The sequence below is a fragment of the Cupressus sempervirens genome, chromosome 5 (genome assembly GCF_028749045.1).
Source record: "Cupressus sempervirens isolate cs-2001-9-10 chromosome 5, ASM2874904v1, whole genome shotgun sequence".
NCBI lineage: Eukaryota > Viridiplantae > Streptophyta > Pinopsida > Cupressales > Cupressaceae > Cupressus > Cupressus sempervirens.
The window spans coordinates 323,705,226-323,720,717 of NC_143122.1; the positions used below are offsets into that span (position 1 = coordinate 323,705,226).

The 15,492-nt window shown below is 36.9% G+C and overlaps 1 protein-coding gene across 2 annotated transcripts in view; it reads right to left on the reverse strand.

Moving 5' to 3' along the window:
• Positions 1-11,786: 11,786 nt before the first annotated feature.
• The window catches only part of LOC149555970 (diphthamide synthesis DPH2 family protein), a 118,042-nt gene continuing 114,336 nt past the window's right edge, over positions 11,787-15,492 (reverse strand). For both annotated transcript variants that reach the window (XM_089830095.1, XM_089830096.1), the window contains exon 10: positions 11,787-12,441. In XM_089830095.1, coding sequence (XP_089686221.1) covers positions 12,200-12,441 — 242 coding nt within the window. In that variant the 3' untranslated portion in view covers positions 11,787-12,199. The remainder of the gene's footprint in view (positions 12,442-15,492) is intronic.

Here is a 15,492-nt window from a genome sequence, read left to right on the forward strand (position 1 = left end):
CGTTGATTTAGCAAAACCTGGCACCGGAGAAATAACAAGGAAAAGGAGGACCCACCTGACACGTGGCCAAAAGGCATTATGTCGCTATGGTAAAATAATGTGCAACTTCCCATAGCGAGATAGCACCAACAATTGATCATTCTCGATCCAACGATGGGGACTTGCGGGCCCGCGAAAACAAAAAAAATGCACAGGGAAAGAAATATATGAGGTTAGCATAAAGTATTTCGTGCCCTTTTGAATATTTGAACATTTGAAACTTGTGAACGTTACTACGTTGAATTCAATTGTTGTGATTCTGGCGGGAAGGAAAAAATGACCAACAAGTACCTTAGTGAAGGGAACCTTGATAAAGAGTCACTCAACGAAGGGAACCCCGACCATGAGTACCTCAACAAAGGGAGCCTTAGCAGAGAAAGCCTCAACAGAGAGTATCTCAGCGGCAAACAAAATTTTTTCTGTAGATAAAACCTCGGTGGCACATAGAACCCCGACTAAAGCCTTGATGATGGATAGAGTGTCGACAATGAGCAACATCTCAATGGCGGAAAATGTAACTACTGCAAAGGATGCAACCACAATGACGAACACACAATGATGACAAACACAACCATGGCAACGTCGACTAACACAACTATGGCGACAAATACAAACTTGACGATGAACACATACTTGATGCCGATGATGGACACAACACTCAAACACAACATCGATGATGGACATGATGATGGACTCGGCAAAAAACATGAAAACAGTGACGAAAATGGACATAATGAAGATGACAGGCATGGAGATGATGAAGGTGACGAACATGACAATGGACTTAGCAATGGACACAATGGTGATGATAAACATGGTGATGGTGAGAACAACGAACACAATGACAGTGGAAGACATGGAAACAGGCACAATGATGATAACGAAAACAAACACAACTACGATGATAGACATGGCGACGGACATGGTTATGGTGACGAAAATAAACACGTATATGGTGATGAGCACAGTGATGATGACAACAACCACAGTGACTGACATACAACCTTGGCGAAGGACATGACCACGCTGATGCAAATAGCTTCGGTGATAAACACACATCCTCGACAACAAACACGACCTTGGGGACAAACACAACCTCAATAATAGATTTAGCCTTAGTAATAGACACAACTTTTATGATGGACAGGACCTCAACAACTAATAGAATCTCCACAACAAATAGTGCCTCGGCAACGGACACAACTTCGGTGATGGGCACAACATGATCTACCCATGTCTTCAAAATATCCATGCAAGTAACATCTTCAATTTTTAGGTGTTCTACCCATGTTGGTGTAGTAGAAAGATTTAGGAAATCCTCCTAGAGAAGTCCTGTAATCATGCCTTTAGTCTCCTCGTGTAATGCATCTCCCTTATCGTTGTCATCCATTTTATCCCACTTATGCAAATGAGATATTAGTTGTTCTTCACAAAGATTGAAAACATTACTAACCAATGCATATGCTTCTATAGAGGGGATACATTCTAGATTACGAACAACCCATAACATAGATGTGATGGGTTGGGATGATTCATCCATCTCTTCAGTGCACAAGACTCTAGAAGCTATCAACTATCAAATGCAATATCTCTATCATAGTGGTATCATCATATGGTGCTTTAAGAGCCAAAATTCTCAAGACCTCACTGAAACATGCTACAACCGCTAACCTTTTTTCCCTTGTCATGGTGTCTCAAAAGCCTGGGTTGACTTAAGGCATCCTTAATCGGTGAGAGGATTCTCTATATAAATCTTGAAGGTAATTGGTTAACTTTACACAAACATACTTCCAATATATCTAATAGAAGATCAACACCCTCATCAAGATCTTTGCAAATCTTTTGTAGTGCCTTCAACCACCACTCTCTATCATTATTCAATGTCATAGTGTGATCCAAATACCAAAATCTCTCAATCATCCAAGCAGATTGGCAAGATTACCATCTCTTATACCGATGTAATGTTCTGAAGGAAAACTTGACCTAAAGGCAATCTCAATCCAAAGGAAATATTGACCTAGATGGGATTTCGTCCTAAAGGGGATCTTTGTCTGTGGGAAATCTTGACCCAAAGGGAATCTCTATCCAGAGGCAATCTTGATCTTAAGGCAATCTAAGATTGAAAGGGATCTCGACCCAAAGGGGATCTCAAACTAAACACAATGACTCCCCGAAGGGGATCTCAACCTAAAGGAAAAGACTTCCAAAAGGGGATCTCGACCTGAAGGCAATGACTTCTTGAAGAAGATCTCAACCCGAAGGGGATCTCAAGCCGAAAGGGATCTCAACCTAAAGGCAATGTCTTCCCGAAGGGGATATCGACCCAAAGGCAATTGCTCTAATACCATTGTAATGTTACAAAGGCAAACTTGACTTGAAGGTGATCTCAACCCAAAGGAAATATCAACCTGAAGGGGATCTCTGTCCGGAGACAATCTTGACCTAAAAGGAATCTTTTTCTGGAGGTAATCTCGATCTGAAGGCACTCTCAACCCGAAGGGGATCTCAAATTAGCGGCAATGACTTTCTGAAGGGGATCTTGGCCCGAAGGCAAAGACTTCCCAAAGGGGATCTCAACCCGAAGGCAATGACTTCCCAAAGGGGATTTTGACCTAAAATGGATCTCACCCCGAAGGGGATCTCAATGCAAAGGGGATCTCGACCTAAAGGCAATGACTTCTTGAAGGGGATCTTGAGCCAAAGGATATCACTCTAATACCACTGTAATGTTCCGCTTCTGGAGGGCACTCTGTTGGCATACGATCTGATATGAGTATGTCATATAGTGTTGATGTTTGGCACATGGTAGTCGCAAATGACCTCTGATTGTTTGTATTGGAGGGATACAATGGGGGGCAAGGTTGTACGACGATAAGTCTAGAGAATGCAGGAAGTCATTCGATGGTTTCAAGAGGTCATGCAGTGAAGATCAAGGAAGTTGTACCATGATACCAGGAGGTCATACAGTGAAGGTCAAGGAATTCGTATGATAATATCAAGATACCATACGATGAAGGTCAAGGAGGTCGTATGGGATTTCCAAGTGTCTGTACAATGTCAGGATGGTGTATGAGGGAGTTTTAAACAAAGGGAGAGAGTTGGAGGGGTTGTACAGTAGCAGAGATTAAGTGTACGGTGGAAATGAGAGTGATAGGAGCAGTTGTATGGTGGTTATGGCAATGAAGAGCGTAGCAAAGAGAAATGGAGATGTGTAGGTTACGCAAAGAGTGAAATAACAATAAGTACTAACCAATAATGATAACACTAATCATGCAATTAATACTAAATGAAAAATTAATACTCACATATACCAAATAGTTGTCGTTCCAATCATGAAATATAATTGCATACAAAGATGGTCCTCTAGATGTGCCAAATTCGAAGCAAAGTAATACACAAATGGAATAGGGTGAGGGTTGAGTCCCACCGAAACCAGAGAAATCCAAGTAGGGAAGATCTTTCATTTTCGAAATGGAAAACTTGACTTGAAGGCGATCTTGACCCAAAGGAAATATCAACCCAAAGGGGATTTTGTCCCGAAGGAAATCTCTATCTGGAGGCAATCTCGACCCAAAGGTAATCTCTGTTTGGAGCAATCTTGATCTAAAGGCAATCTCGGTCTGAAGGGGATCTCAAACCGAAGGCAATGACTTCTCAAAGGGGATCTCATCCTAAAGGAAAAGACTTCCCAAAGGGGATCTCAACATGAAGGCAATGACTTCCCGAAGTGGATCTCGACCCAAAGGGGATCTCAAACCGAAGGCAATGACTTCTCGAAAGGGATCTCAGCCCGAAGGAAAAGACTTCCCAAGGGGATCTCAACATGAAGGCAATGACTTCCCAAAGTGGATCTCGACCCGAAAGGGATCTCGACCTAAAGGCAATGACTTCGCAAAGGGGATCTTAACTCAAAGGCAATCACTTTGATAGTATTGTAATGTTCTGAAGGTGAACTCAACCTGAAGGCAATCTCAACCCAAAGGAAATCTCAGCCCAAAGGAGATCTCTGTCCGGAGGCAATCTTGATCCAAAGGGAATCTCTATTCGGAGGCAATCTCGATCTGAAGGCAATCTTGGTCCAAAGGCAATCTCGATCTAAAGGCAATCTTGGCCTGAAGGGGATCTCAAATCGAAGGAAATAACTTCCCGAAGGGGATCTCAACCCGAAGGCAAAGCTTCCCGAAGGGGATCTTGACTCAAAGGCAATGACTTCCCAAAGGGGATCTCGACCCGAAGGGGATCTTGACCTAAAGGTTATGGCTTCTCAAAGGGGATCTCGACCTAAAGGTTATGACTTCCCGAAGGGGATCTCAACCCGAAGGCAATCGCTCTGATACCACTGTAATGTTCCACTTCTAGAGGGCACTATGTTGGTTTACGATCCGATGAGTATGTCGTATAGTGTCGATGTTTGGCACACAATAGTCGCAGATGACCATCGCAAGTCTGGAAAATGAAGGAAGTTGTACAATGGTTTCAAGAGGTTGTACTGTGAAATCCAAGAAAGTTGTATGATGATATCAAGAGCTCATAAGGTGAAGGCCAAGGAAACTGTAATGTGATATCAAGAGACCATACGATGAAGGTCAAAGAAGGTCATACAGGATTTTCAACTATTTGTACAGTGTAGGTGTCATGCCCAAAATCTAGGGCAAAACACACAAATTTTATTTATTTTTTAATTATTATTTTTTAACTTAAATTCACTAAGTTGATAGGTTCATAATCAATTAAAGACGAAGTTACATTGCAAGACGGATACCAAAACCTCTTATCAAACTTTTAAGACTACAACTCAGTTTTGAAACATCTTGTAGTATTCGGTTGTTTTAAACTTAGACATTCATTGTTAAATCAAGTAGTTAAAATAATTAAAACTAAATTCAGTTAATTAGTAGCACTTAATTATCTTTAATTAGTCTTAAAATAATACTTTATTGAAACAATAATACAAGCTTAGAAATTAACATATTTTACCATTAATTTAAATCACATTAATTAATAAAAAACCATTAAGCAAAATATTAATTGATGATATAACTGATTTATTTGAGTATTTATTTAATTAACATAGATCTAATTATTTCAAACATTTGAGATGAAAAGAATTACAAATTAATATAACATTACATTGTGATTGAACTTCAATGCTAATTACAAATTTTACTTGAATCTGTAATTCACTAATTAACCTTAATTTATACTAAAAATTTGACTTAACTAACACTAGTTTTCTATCATCATGATATTTAAAACTATCTCCTTAACAAATCAAATTAAACAACTAACCTTTTAGCAACGTATTAAAACTGATAATAGAACTACCTTTTCTAACCACTTAAAATAACTCTCAATATTTACTTGCACTCATATTCACCTTGATGAACGCTAACTCTAACTACCATTGGAATTTAACTAGCTAATTATTAACTGCCATTATAAAAGAACACAACTATAATACATTACTAAAATTCGACATGTATAACTTAATTTCTAAATAACATAACTACAAAACTATCTTAATTTTAAAGAAACTTTGATAGCAAAATAAATAAATTAACAATCTAAAATAATTTAAAACTTACTTACATTAACACTAACTTAAATTAAACTATCTTAATTCCATTAATTAAAATATACTAACATTACTAAATCTAACATTTAATTATCACTAATTTAAAATTAAACTTCAACTAAACTAACCTAACTCACCAAGCTAAGGCCTACCAACTAACCTACCTTACTAACCTAAGGCCTAACCCTCACCCCCCTCCCACTTGGCCACCCTGTGCCATAATCCAAATGAGCTTGGGCGGACCCCAAGGCATCCTAGCGCAGTCCCCCAAGTCTGCACTGCACAGTACTTGTCCCCCACCAAAACGTGAAAGCCACGCCTTCCCAAACATGAGCGATAGGATGGAGGAGGTTGGTGCTTAAAGGTTGAGCAATAAAGTTTTTGTTAAATGATTGCATGGGAGTTGATTGCCATCTTTTCGCTCCCAACGACATCTCCAACTAGGCACTCCATTGGAGGATAATAAATGTGACAGCGGGTTGCGTACATACCATGCACTAGGGTCATGGGATGGGTGTAAGGGGAGTAAGGTGGGATTTTGGAGAAGGGGGAGAGTAGTAAAATCTAAAAGTTTATTAGGTGAATTTTAGGATAGAGATATCTATTTTTATTTTTATTTGCATTATTTATTTGTTTTGAACAAAACCTTCTTTTTCTTTATATACTTAAAGAATTTTGTAATAAAATTTTAAAGAATCAAATGAGAATATTCTTTGTTGCTCCAATGAATTAAATTTTCCTTCTCATACAAATTCCAGAGAGTAATTTTGCTCCTGGGGGTGTATTTTTTTGTCAAGCCATTTTTTTTTCTGAGTGTCAACTTTTGTTTTGCAAACTAATTTTATAACAAGAGGTCTATATTTTTTTCTTATCAATTTGGATTTACCATTTGCATAGTTTAACAAGATGGTTGAACAATTCGTTTTATCAACAATGAGAGATTTATTGTATCTCCTAATACATATGAAATTGGATTGAAATTTCAACATAACAAAATTTCTCTTCCTTAACATAATTGAAACTAGAAGATTGCATAATTTCGAAAACCTCATCATTTAATCTAATTTTCCACACACATATACATGAATCGAAATAACATAAGATACAATACAAGGAGGTTTTCTCAATCTTTTCTCTCTATTAATCAACATGGTTCAAGGCTCCATCGGGAAAGAACCAGTAAGAAAACTCGACATCCTTGCCAAATACATCAAAATTTAAATACATTTTTACATAATGTTACAAGTCAAATAAATCCCCTTCTATGTCTTTCACAATAGATCCTTTCGAATATCTTCAATGCATCAAGGGAAACATGGGAAAGACAAGAACTGACCCCGAGGTAAAACAACATAATATGATGAACAATTCAAGCATGCATCCCCAACCCGATTTCGCACAATAGGTTCAACATTGAACCAGGCTAGGGGGAGGTGAATTTTCTCAATAGGAGACGTCAATCACCATACCATAACATAGCCCTTCCGAGGCTAAAATTCAAGAACTTTCATTCTTCTACAAATGCCCTTTCAGGGCCAATACAACAAGGATTTTCATTCCTTCCCTTCTTCAACAATTCAAATTTTCAACATGGTATGTGATGACAAGTAGGGGCCCATACACCCTACCCTCCTTCCCTCTTCTCACCATGAGAGGAGACTCTACACTATTGAGATCCAACTAAGGTCCTTCCCCCGTACATGGCTACTTCTTTCCTATCCAAGGGTGAGTAATGCCAAAACAATCCCTATGAAATCCCCTCAAAATTTTCAAAGCAAAGCATAAGAATGACATCCAAAAATAAGTTAAGATCCCTCCCCAAACAACCTCAACACACATACAAGCAATACAAAAACAACACAATGCCTTATGCATGAATCAAAGTATGAACAATATGAAAAACATGATCAAAAGAGTGAAGAGCCCTACCTTCACAAAAAAAGTTATGGTAAAATGACAAGTTGAGAAGAGCTTATCTTTCATTTCCTTCAATTTTCAAACTTCTCTCAAAACTAAAGATTGGGTAACAACCCCAAAACTTCTCCAAAATGTCTCTAAATATGATCATAACTCAACTAGACTTTAGGTAACCCCAAGGTGGAGTTGAGTCACCAACTCATGAAGGAGACAAATCAATTTTCGCAATCAACCAAAAGTAAGGTTTTTGAGTGACCCTAAAAGTCAACCCAAGAGGCTAAAGGGGTGGAAAGTACTCCCAACCCATATTCTTACCCCTAGGGTACTTAAATTTAATATTTTTAGGCCTTAAAGACTTAATGGAACCCAAACAAAAGCTAGAAAAATAGTAAGACCCAATAACAACCTTCAAGGAAGACAATGCAAAATAGCACAAATTAGCAAGGGGTTCAATTCTGTCTTTCCATTAGATTTTTCGACTAAATATTCTGCACACTCATTGCACACATCAGTAGCTCAAGAAATGACATGCATATATGTAAATTACGTATTAGGTAAATTGTGTAAATTAAAAACATCCATTTTTCTAGTAATCAATTGTTCATCTCATTCTACTCATATTTTGACCATTTTAAAAAAATTGCATAATCAGAGTGTTAGTTCTGCATTCATTTACTTCATCATTATACATGTTCATAAAGCATTAAATGACGAAATAAAATATCTGAAAGTAAAGCATCACACATCATAAAATAGCATAAGAATGTTTAGTGCATCAAATAGTGTCCTGACATATCGAGTCATGAGTATCAAAATAATAATGTATCAACTATGCTACGATGGGTCAGGGCGAGGCCTCACATCCTCCCCCACTAAACATGAACTTCCTCTTGGAGTTCATCAAAAAGATATGGGTACTGAGATCGCATATGTGTCGCATCCTCCCATGAAGCCGTAACCTCATCATAGCAATCCCACTAGACCCTAACCTGATCCAGCTCTCGACCTCGAAGTGCTAGGGTCCGTCGAGCAATAATACGGATAGGCTCCAGCGCTAACTAGTCGTTTGACTCCACCTGCAAAGCATCCCAATCTATAATATGAGACTCATCATAAATGTATCCTCTAAGTACTGAAATGTGAAACACATCGTGGACGCGTGACAGGCTAGGTGGCAAGGCTAAACAATAGGCAACTGGTCCTATCCTCTCTAGGATCTCAAACGGTCCAACGAACCGAGGTGCCAACTTAGAGCCCTTCCCGAAATGAATCGAACTCTTGTGCGGTCGCACCCTCAAGAAAACTCTATCTCCAACCTGATACTCTCAATCTATCCTCTTCGCATCAACATACTTCTTTTGTCGATCATGTGCCTCTCTCAAGCGTTGTCTAATAAGGGTCACCTGCTGCTCCATCTCCTTAACTAACTAAGAACCAATAGATGCTCGATCCTCGATCCTGTCCCAACTCAAGGGTGTCCTACAAAGTCTTCCATACAAGGCCTCATAAGGCGGCATACCTATGGAGGAATGGTGTCCATTGTTATAGGCAAACTCGACAAGATGTAGGTATTCCTCCCACTTGACCTAATTGTCCATTACATACATACGTAACATGTCCTCCAAAACTTAATTCACTTGCTTAGTCTGAGGATGGTATGTTGTACTGAAATTGAGCCTAGTGCCCAATGTTGCCTGCAACTCTCTCCAAAAAGATGAAGTGAACAAGGAGTCCCTACCAGAGATGATGTTACAGGGAATGCCATGAAGTCGAACAATATCCTGCAGAAACACCTGAGCTATGTTCTGTGTTGTGAATGTAGTACGCACGAGAGAGAAATGGGCAACCTTGGTCAACGTATCAACTGTCACCAAAATGGCATCATGGCGACGAGACGACAAAGGGAGACCAACAATAAGAAGTACTAACCAATAATGATAACGCCAATCATGCAATTAACACTAAATGAAAAATTAATACTCGCATATACCAAATAGTTGTCGTTCCAATCATGAAATATAATTGCATACAAAGATTGTGCTCCAGATGTGCCAAATCCGAAGCAAAGTAATACAGAGACATAATAGGCTGAGGGTTGAATCCCACCGAAACCAAAGAAAGCCAAGTAGAAAAAATCTCACTTCTGAAATGGCGAACAATACTGAACTTCAACTGAAATTCACAATACAAAAAAATAATTCAAATCGCATGACAACTACTACCTACAAGATGTGCTTAAATACCCTTCGGAGCAACTCCTGAGAGTTTACAAAGATAGTCGACAACAACACCTACAGAAACAATTAAAATAAAAATAGATCCGAGATATACTAAATCAATCATAACCACAAATACAAATATTATTAACCTGGGCCCCGTATAAATTAATTAAAGTAACTAATTAAAGGTTTTTTATTATATTATTTAAATTTTATGATCAATTAATTAATTAATTTAATTTAATCGTCATATTAAAATTTGGGAACATGACATCATATTATGAGACAGTGATTACCTTAATTCCTGATCTAGATACTTGATGGAGCATATGTAGCATTTTGATTCCTTACTAGTATGTGTCTATAACATTTGTCCCCTTTATTCATGTATGGATGTAAATTTTATCTTTTCAATTTTAAAATAGCTTGTTCAAACAAAAATAATATATGTACCTTGTAAACCTAAAGTTTGACCCAATAGAATTTTGAAATAAATTAACTAATAATTTCCAAAATGATAGTAATGCATTCCTTAAATCTTGGGATACTCCCAACTTTGAATCCACCTTTTGACCATTGTTTGTTCCCCAATTAAATAATCGCATGCAAACCCCAAATATAGCTCACCCATACCAACTTGAAACATCATTGAACTTTGTATAGAAAGCAATTGTTCTTTCGAATTCGATGTTTAAATTACGTTGATCAATCTTCTTAAATGTAGCTGTCTTCAATCCCTTCATTTATGGTTGATTTTCAGAGGACCGTTGCAAATGTAATAGCATTGTCATAATGTGTTGGTATGTGCTTTCCAAATGGCAGCCATCTCTCTTTATATTGTGGATGGTATATGGATAGACATGTCCCATCATGTCCCATCATGGGACGTCTGTCCATTAACATTAAATTAATATAACAAATTTATAATTTAACACCACACACACACACACACACACACATAACTTCATTTTAGTCTCTTGAATTTATCCTACTGGAGCTACCAAACATTACATTCTGGTTGATGGAGGATAAACTCCACGGGCACGAGATGCGTGGCATCCATAAATTAAAATACCATGATAATTGGCCAGCTCCATTGGTGCCATTTCATGATAATTGGCCAGCTCCATTGGTACCATTTCATTCACTTTTAGGCCAAACTTGATGATCTCTTGAAGTTCCATTGAGCTTAACTAAATCTATGCATATCCATATAAACATTGAGGTAACTACTATTTACTTTACCATGTAGTGGAAGCACATTTTCCCCAACCTATTTCCAACTATTTTCAGCCAATTCTCGTCTTTCTAAGACGAACCATGCAAAATCTCCTTATTTAATAATTTTAGTGTCCAAAATGTGGAATAGTAACTAATGTATTTATTTTGTTTAACGTCTATTTGTTAAACCTTCTTGCTGACCTTTCGGAAATGGAACGAAATCAATGACTCCTGTGAAAAGAGGCAAATTTCAATGATAAACAAATCTCACCCAAACAAACATCAACTTGGAAACCATACAACTAAGAGTAAGCATGAAAATATATAATGACAAATGCAATTGTCTCTCCTCAATTAACAAAACAGCATCAGCTGAAACTATGTAGACCTGCTACCTATACTAGTTTTTAAAAACTATAGCATGCGCTTCTGCCGTGTGTATTCATTCACCATAATGCATCTTATGTTTTATTATATTATAATCTACACTTTCATTAGACAGAAAAAAAAAAAAAAAAACATTCACTGGATGCTAAATTCATAATCCACTTTGAGGCTCATTGCAATTTTTATATAGATATATTTGTTAAAAGAACTTGTTTCAAGACACATGGTACTCTTCTTGATGTTGATTAATTGGTATAAAGTGAACCTTACATTTAATTGTGGAGATGTAGATAACTCATTAACTCAATCCTTTATTTTAACGAGCAATGCTTTAGTTTGACTAACAACTACATAGTTGAATCCCGATAGCAATATCACAATTTGACATGCTGTATGTAGAATCCCGATAGCAATATCACAATTTGACATGCTGTAAAAACTAACTCTTTATCAACGCTTTAGTTTACAAGAATTTTTTGTCAACATAGACTAGGTCCTTTTGGCAGATAAAATATACTGTAGTGTTTGTTAGAAATATGTGAAGAATATGGACTGCATCCCTGCAAAGGGAGCACGAATTTTGATCTAAAATAATTAAGACACCTACCATGTAAAAAAGAATACAATAACCCACCTTCATGGCAAGTTGCATGAGCACATAAAAGTAACACTTATATAAACTCCAACAGGAAAATCATTTGCATGCATCTCAGGACCATTTTCTTATATATAATACAGATGTCCATCCTGCAAATCATTGCAGATGAACAAAGTTTTATATTACAGCTGTTCATCCTACTACAAATCATTGTGGATGAACAGAGTTGTCAAAAATTGGCATTCATTTATTTGTTTCTTCTTCATACTCCCATGCTCTTCCACTCCTGCCTTTTATATAGGAATAGGACAGTTCTCTCTCTCCACGCATTTCCAATCCTTGATAGCTTCTCAAGGAAAGAAATTCAGCTCCAGATTTTGCACTATTTTTCATCACAAGAGAATTTGCAGAGTTTTCATGGAATTGAAGAGCTTTTTCCGTAGCATTTGCAAGAATAATGGCTCTGTCCTCTTTCTCAACATCATCTGCATTGAATAAATAATGAGAATAAGCAATGACATTTCAGATAATTAAAAATTCTAAAAGTTAAACGCAATAACATTTTGATTTAAAAAGTTGTAACTGCTTGAAAGAAAATAAAATGAGTGCAAATAATGCTAAACCAAAATAGTAAATATTAAAAAAATTAAATAAAACACCCTTTCCTGAATATCCATGACATGCCAGGATATATTGCATTAGTTGACTATCAGACTAAAGATCGCTCTAATGTACGCTGGACCATTTTGACCTAAACGAGGATTGAGAAGACACTCCAAAGAAGCAATACAATTAACATGCAACAAAAGGATATCAATATCCAATGCCTATATTGACATTTATAAGAAATGCAGACTGTACTCTGGAGATGTTCGTTGTCCCATGTAAACATGGACATCTCAAGAGCTTCAAGACAGAAAAAATCATTGCCACAAAAATATTCAGGGAAAAATTTTGGTGCACCGAAAGTTAAGGCTTCAGTCTAAAAACCAAGATAGTCTTGTCTCCAAAAAAGTAGAAAAATGCAAAGTACCTTAGTTATGAATACCCAAATTTTTCCCTAGATCACATTTTTTAATCAAAACAAGTAGGTATTAGAGATACCTTTCACTTTGATTGAGACTCTGCAAGCAAGTTAAGAATCATTTATAATCATAATTCATAAAATAGATCTCTTTTAGTTGGAAATTAGCATATATTGGAAGTGTGTATCTAATCACTCGATTGCTTACAATTTAAAAAGAATCAACCATGGAAGATATAAGATATGGTGACTTGAGAGGGTGCCCTAAAGACCCTCTAACCTAGGCCCAAAAACAGATATACCATACCTCTTGACCTCATGTGGCCCATGTGCATATGAGGGGTACCTAGTGAGGTGTCTTTAACCATTCCCCTCAACCTTGCCACTTCTATCCTACTTCCAATTATTGAACATCCTTAATGCATTCATTTGCCATGATAGAGGGTACGAGTATTCAAAATAGCATTCCCAGAAAGTCCATTCTTTCTAAGCCCAAAGACTTGTACCCCTTTGGCCCCATTAACTCCCCGTTCATATACCATGAGGTGGCATGCTTAGAAGGTGACCCCATCACCGTTCCCTTATTTGTAATCCCGCATTTCCCCTATTATGGCTGATTACAGCAATCAGAGAATATAACTATACATAACATCTTACACACATTTCCAAAATTAAACCATTCATGAATCAGCAATATATCTATGATACTAGGCAGATAATCATAAAATGCGATTTTAATTCAAGGTTGCAAGTGTACACAGAATTATCCTATTATCTTTGGAAACCATACCACAATATATAGCTCATACTTTATGTCTGCCTTTCTTGTGATGCAATTCTCTTACCTCCTTCCATGCCTTCCACCAAAGGAACTTCTACCTTATATAGCCATTGGGATGAATGTCAATGAGTTGCAACCCAAGAGGGGTATCGTCTCAAACTCACCGTTGCCTCCCCAAACTAATTTTGTGCCTCTTCATCAGTATCATGGCTAATGCTTAATGATTGGTTAAGGACTTGAGATACTTTATAGAAAAGGATTATTGTGGAAGATGAATAATTTAATCGGCTTCATGATTAAAAAAAATTAACTTTTAGTAATATATATCTCCTTTTACCTTATCAAATCTGCCGGCTATCTCAAATACTCACTTCCTTCATTGGTGAGACTGATCATACAGATTGTGAGAAATGGCAGAAGCTTTATTTTGCAATGGTTACTTCAATCACCATCCGATTGTTGACGTGGATGTGAACGCATGTTTTATTATGGTATAAATTGTGAAGTTGCACTGTCATGAGGCAATTTCTAATCAAAATAAGGCCAGGGTTGTGACATTTAATATATAATTATCTAGTATTCCAATTTGATGATCAATTGATTGATTGCTGAATTCAATCCTTTGATATGATGATTTAAGGTATTGGTGACTGATGATTAGGTGGTTGCTGATTTAATAAATTGATGCTTGACTGCAGAATTGTTTGCTTCCTTGATCCCAAGGTGAAGTGATGGTTGATATGGCTTTAATGATTGTTCGGTTGATCTTGCTGATTGGTTGATATCACAAGGGATTAGTGATTGCTGGATCAATAAAGGGATTGTCTTGATGGATTCCTGAGTGATGATTGCTAGGTGGTCCTTTCATGCTTAAAATGAGTTCTCCCTTATACTTTCTACATGGAAGAGTCACAACCTTCCATAAAGTTTGAGAAACCACTTTTCGTCATTGTTTTTAAGAACAGATAATTTTCCATATTCATCTCTGTTGGATGTCCTCAAAAGAATCCTTCTCCCTTTTATATCTTCCAATGAGAAGGAGAGTTGCACCTCTTCACCATGCCTGCCCTTTGCAATGGTCACACCCTTCTTCATTCCCACCTTCAAAAGAGTCACAACCTTTCTTAATTACCATTTTTTGAAAGAATCAGAACCTTTCATACACTCTCCATATTCCAATATTCTTCCATTATCCCTTAGTTCCTGTTGATTAAGTAGGATTGTTTTTCTTTCTACAAATGTAATAACACTGCCATTATATTGTTGTGTTCCAATTGCAGATTTGAATGATATATAAATATCCATAGAAGAGACCTATCATGTGAGGAGACATGTCTCTTTGATAATTTATAAATTAATCACTAATTAAACAATATATATAAGTAGATATTTATTAGTGCTTCTCTAGTTTATGATTAACCAACAACCATAGAAAGATTATCACTTGGTCAAGTCAATCAAACAAAAGCTACAACCTTAACAGTCCTTCTTAGCTAGGGAGGATTGCTATAGAACACATATGCTCTCAAGCATATAGGAATATCATCTCAACATGATATTCTTGAATGACATATTTAAGGATATCAGCATATATTCATCAAAACAGATGTTATCTTTCAATATCCTCTGAAATATAATTCAACAAAGAATACAAACCATATGATATTTGTCAATCTCATATTCTTGTGGTAAGTGTACTAGCATCAAATCCGTGATGCCTACCAAGAGAAT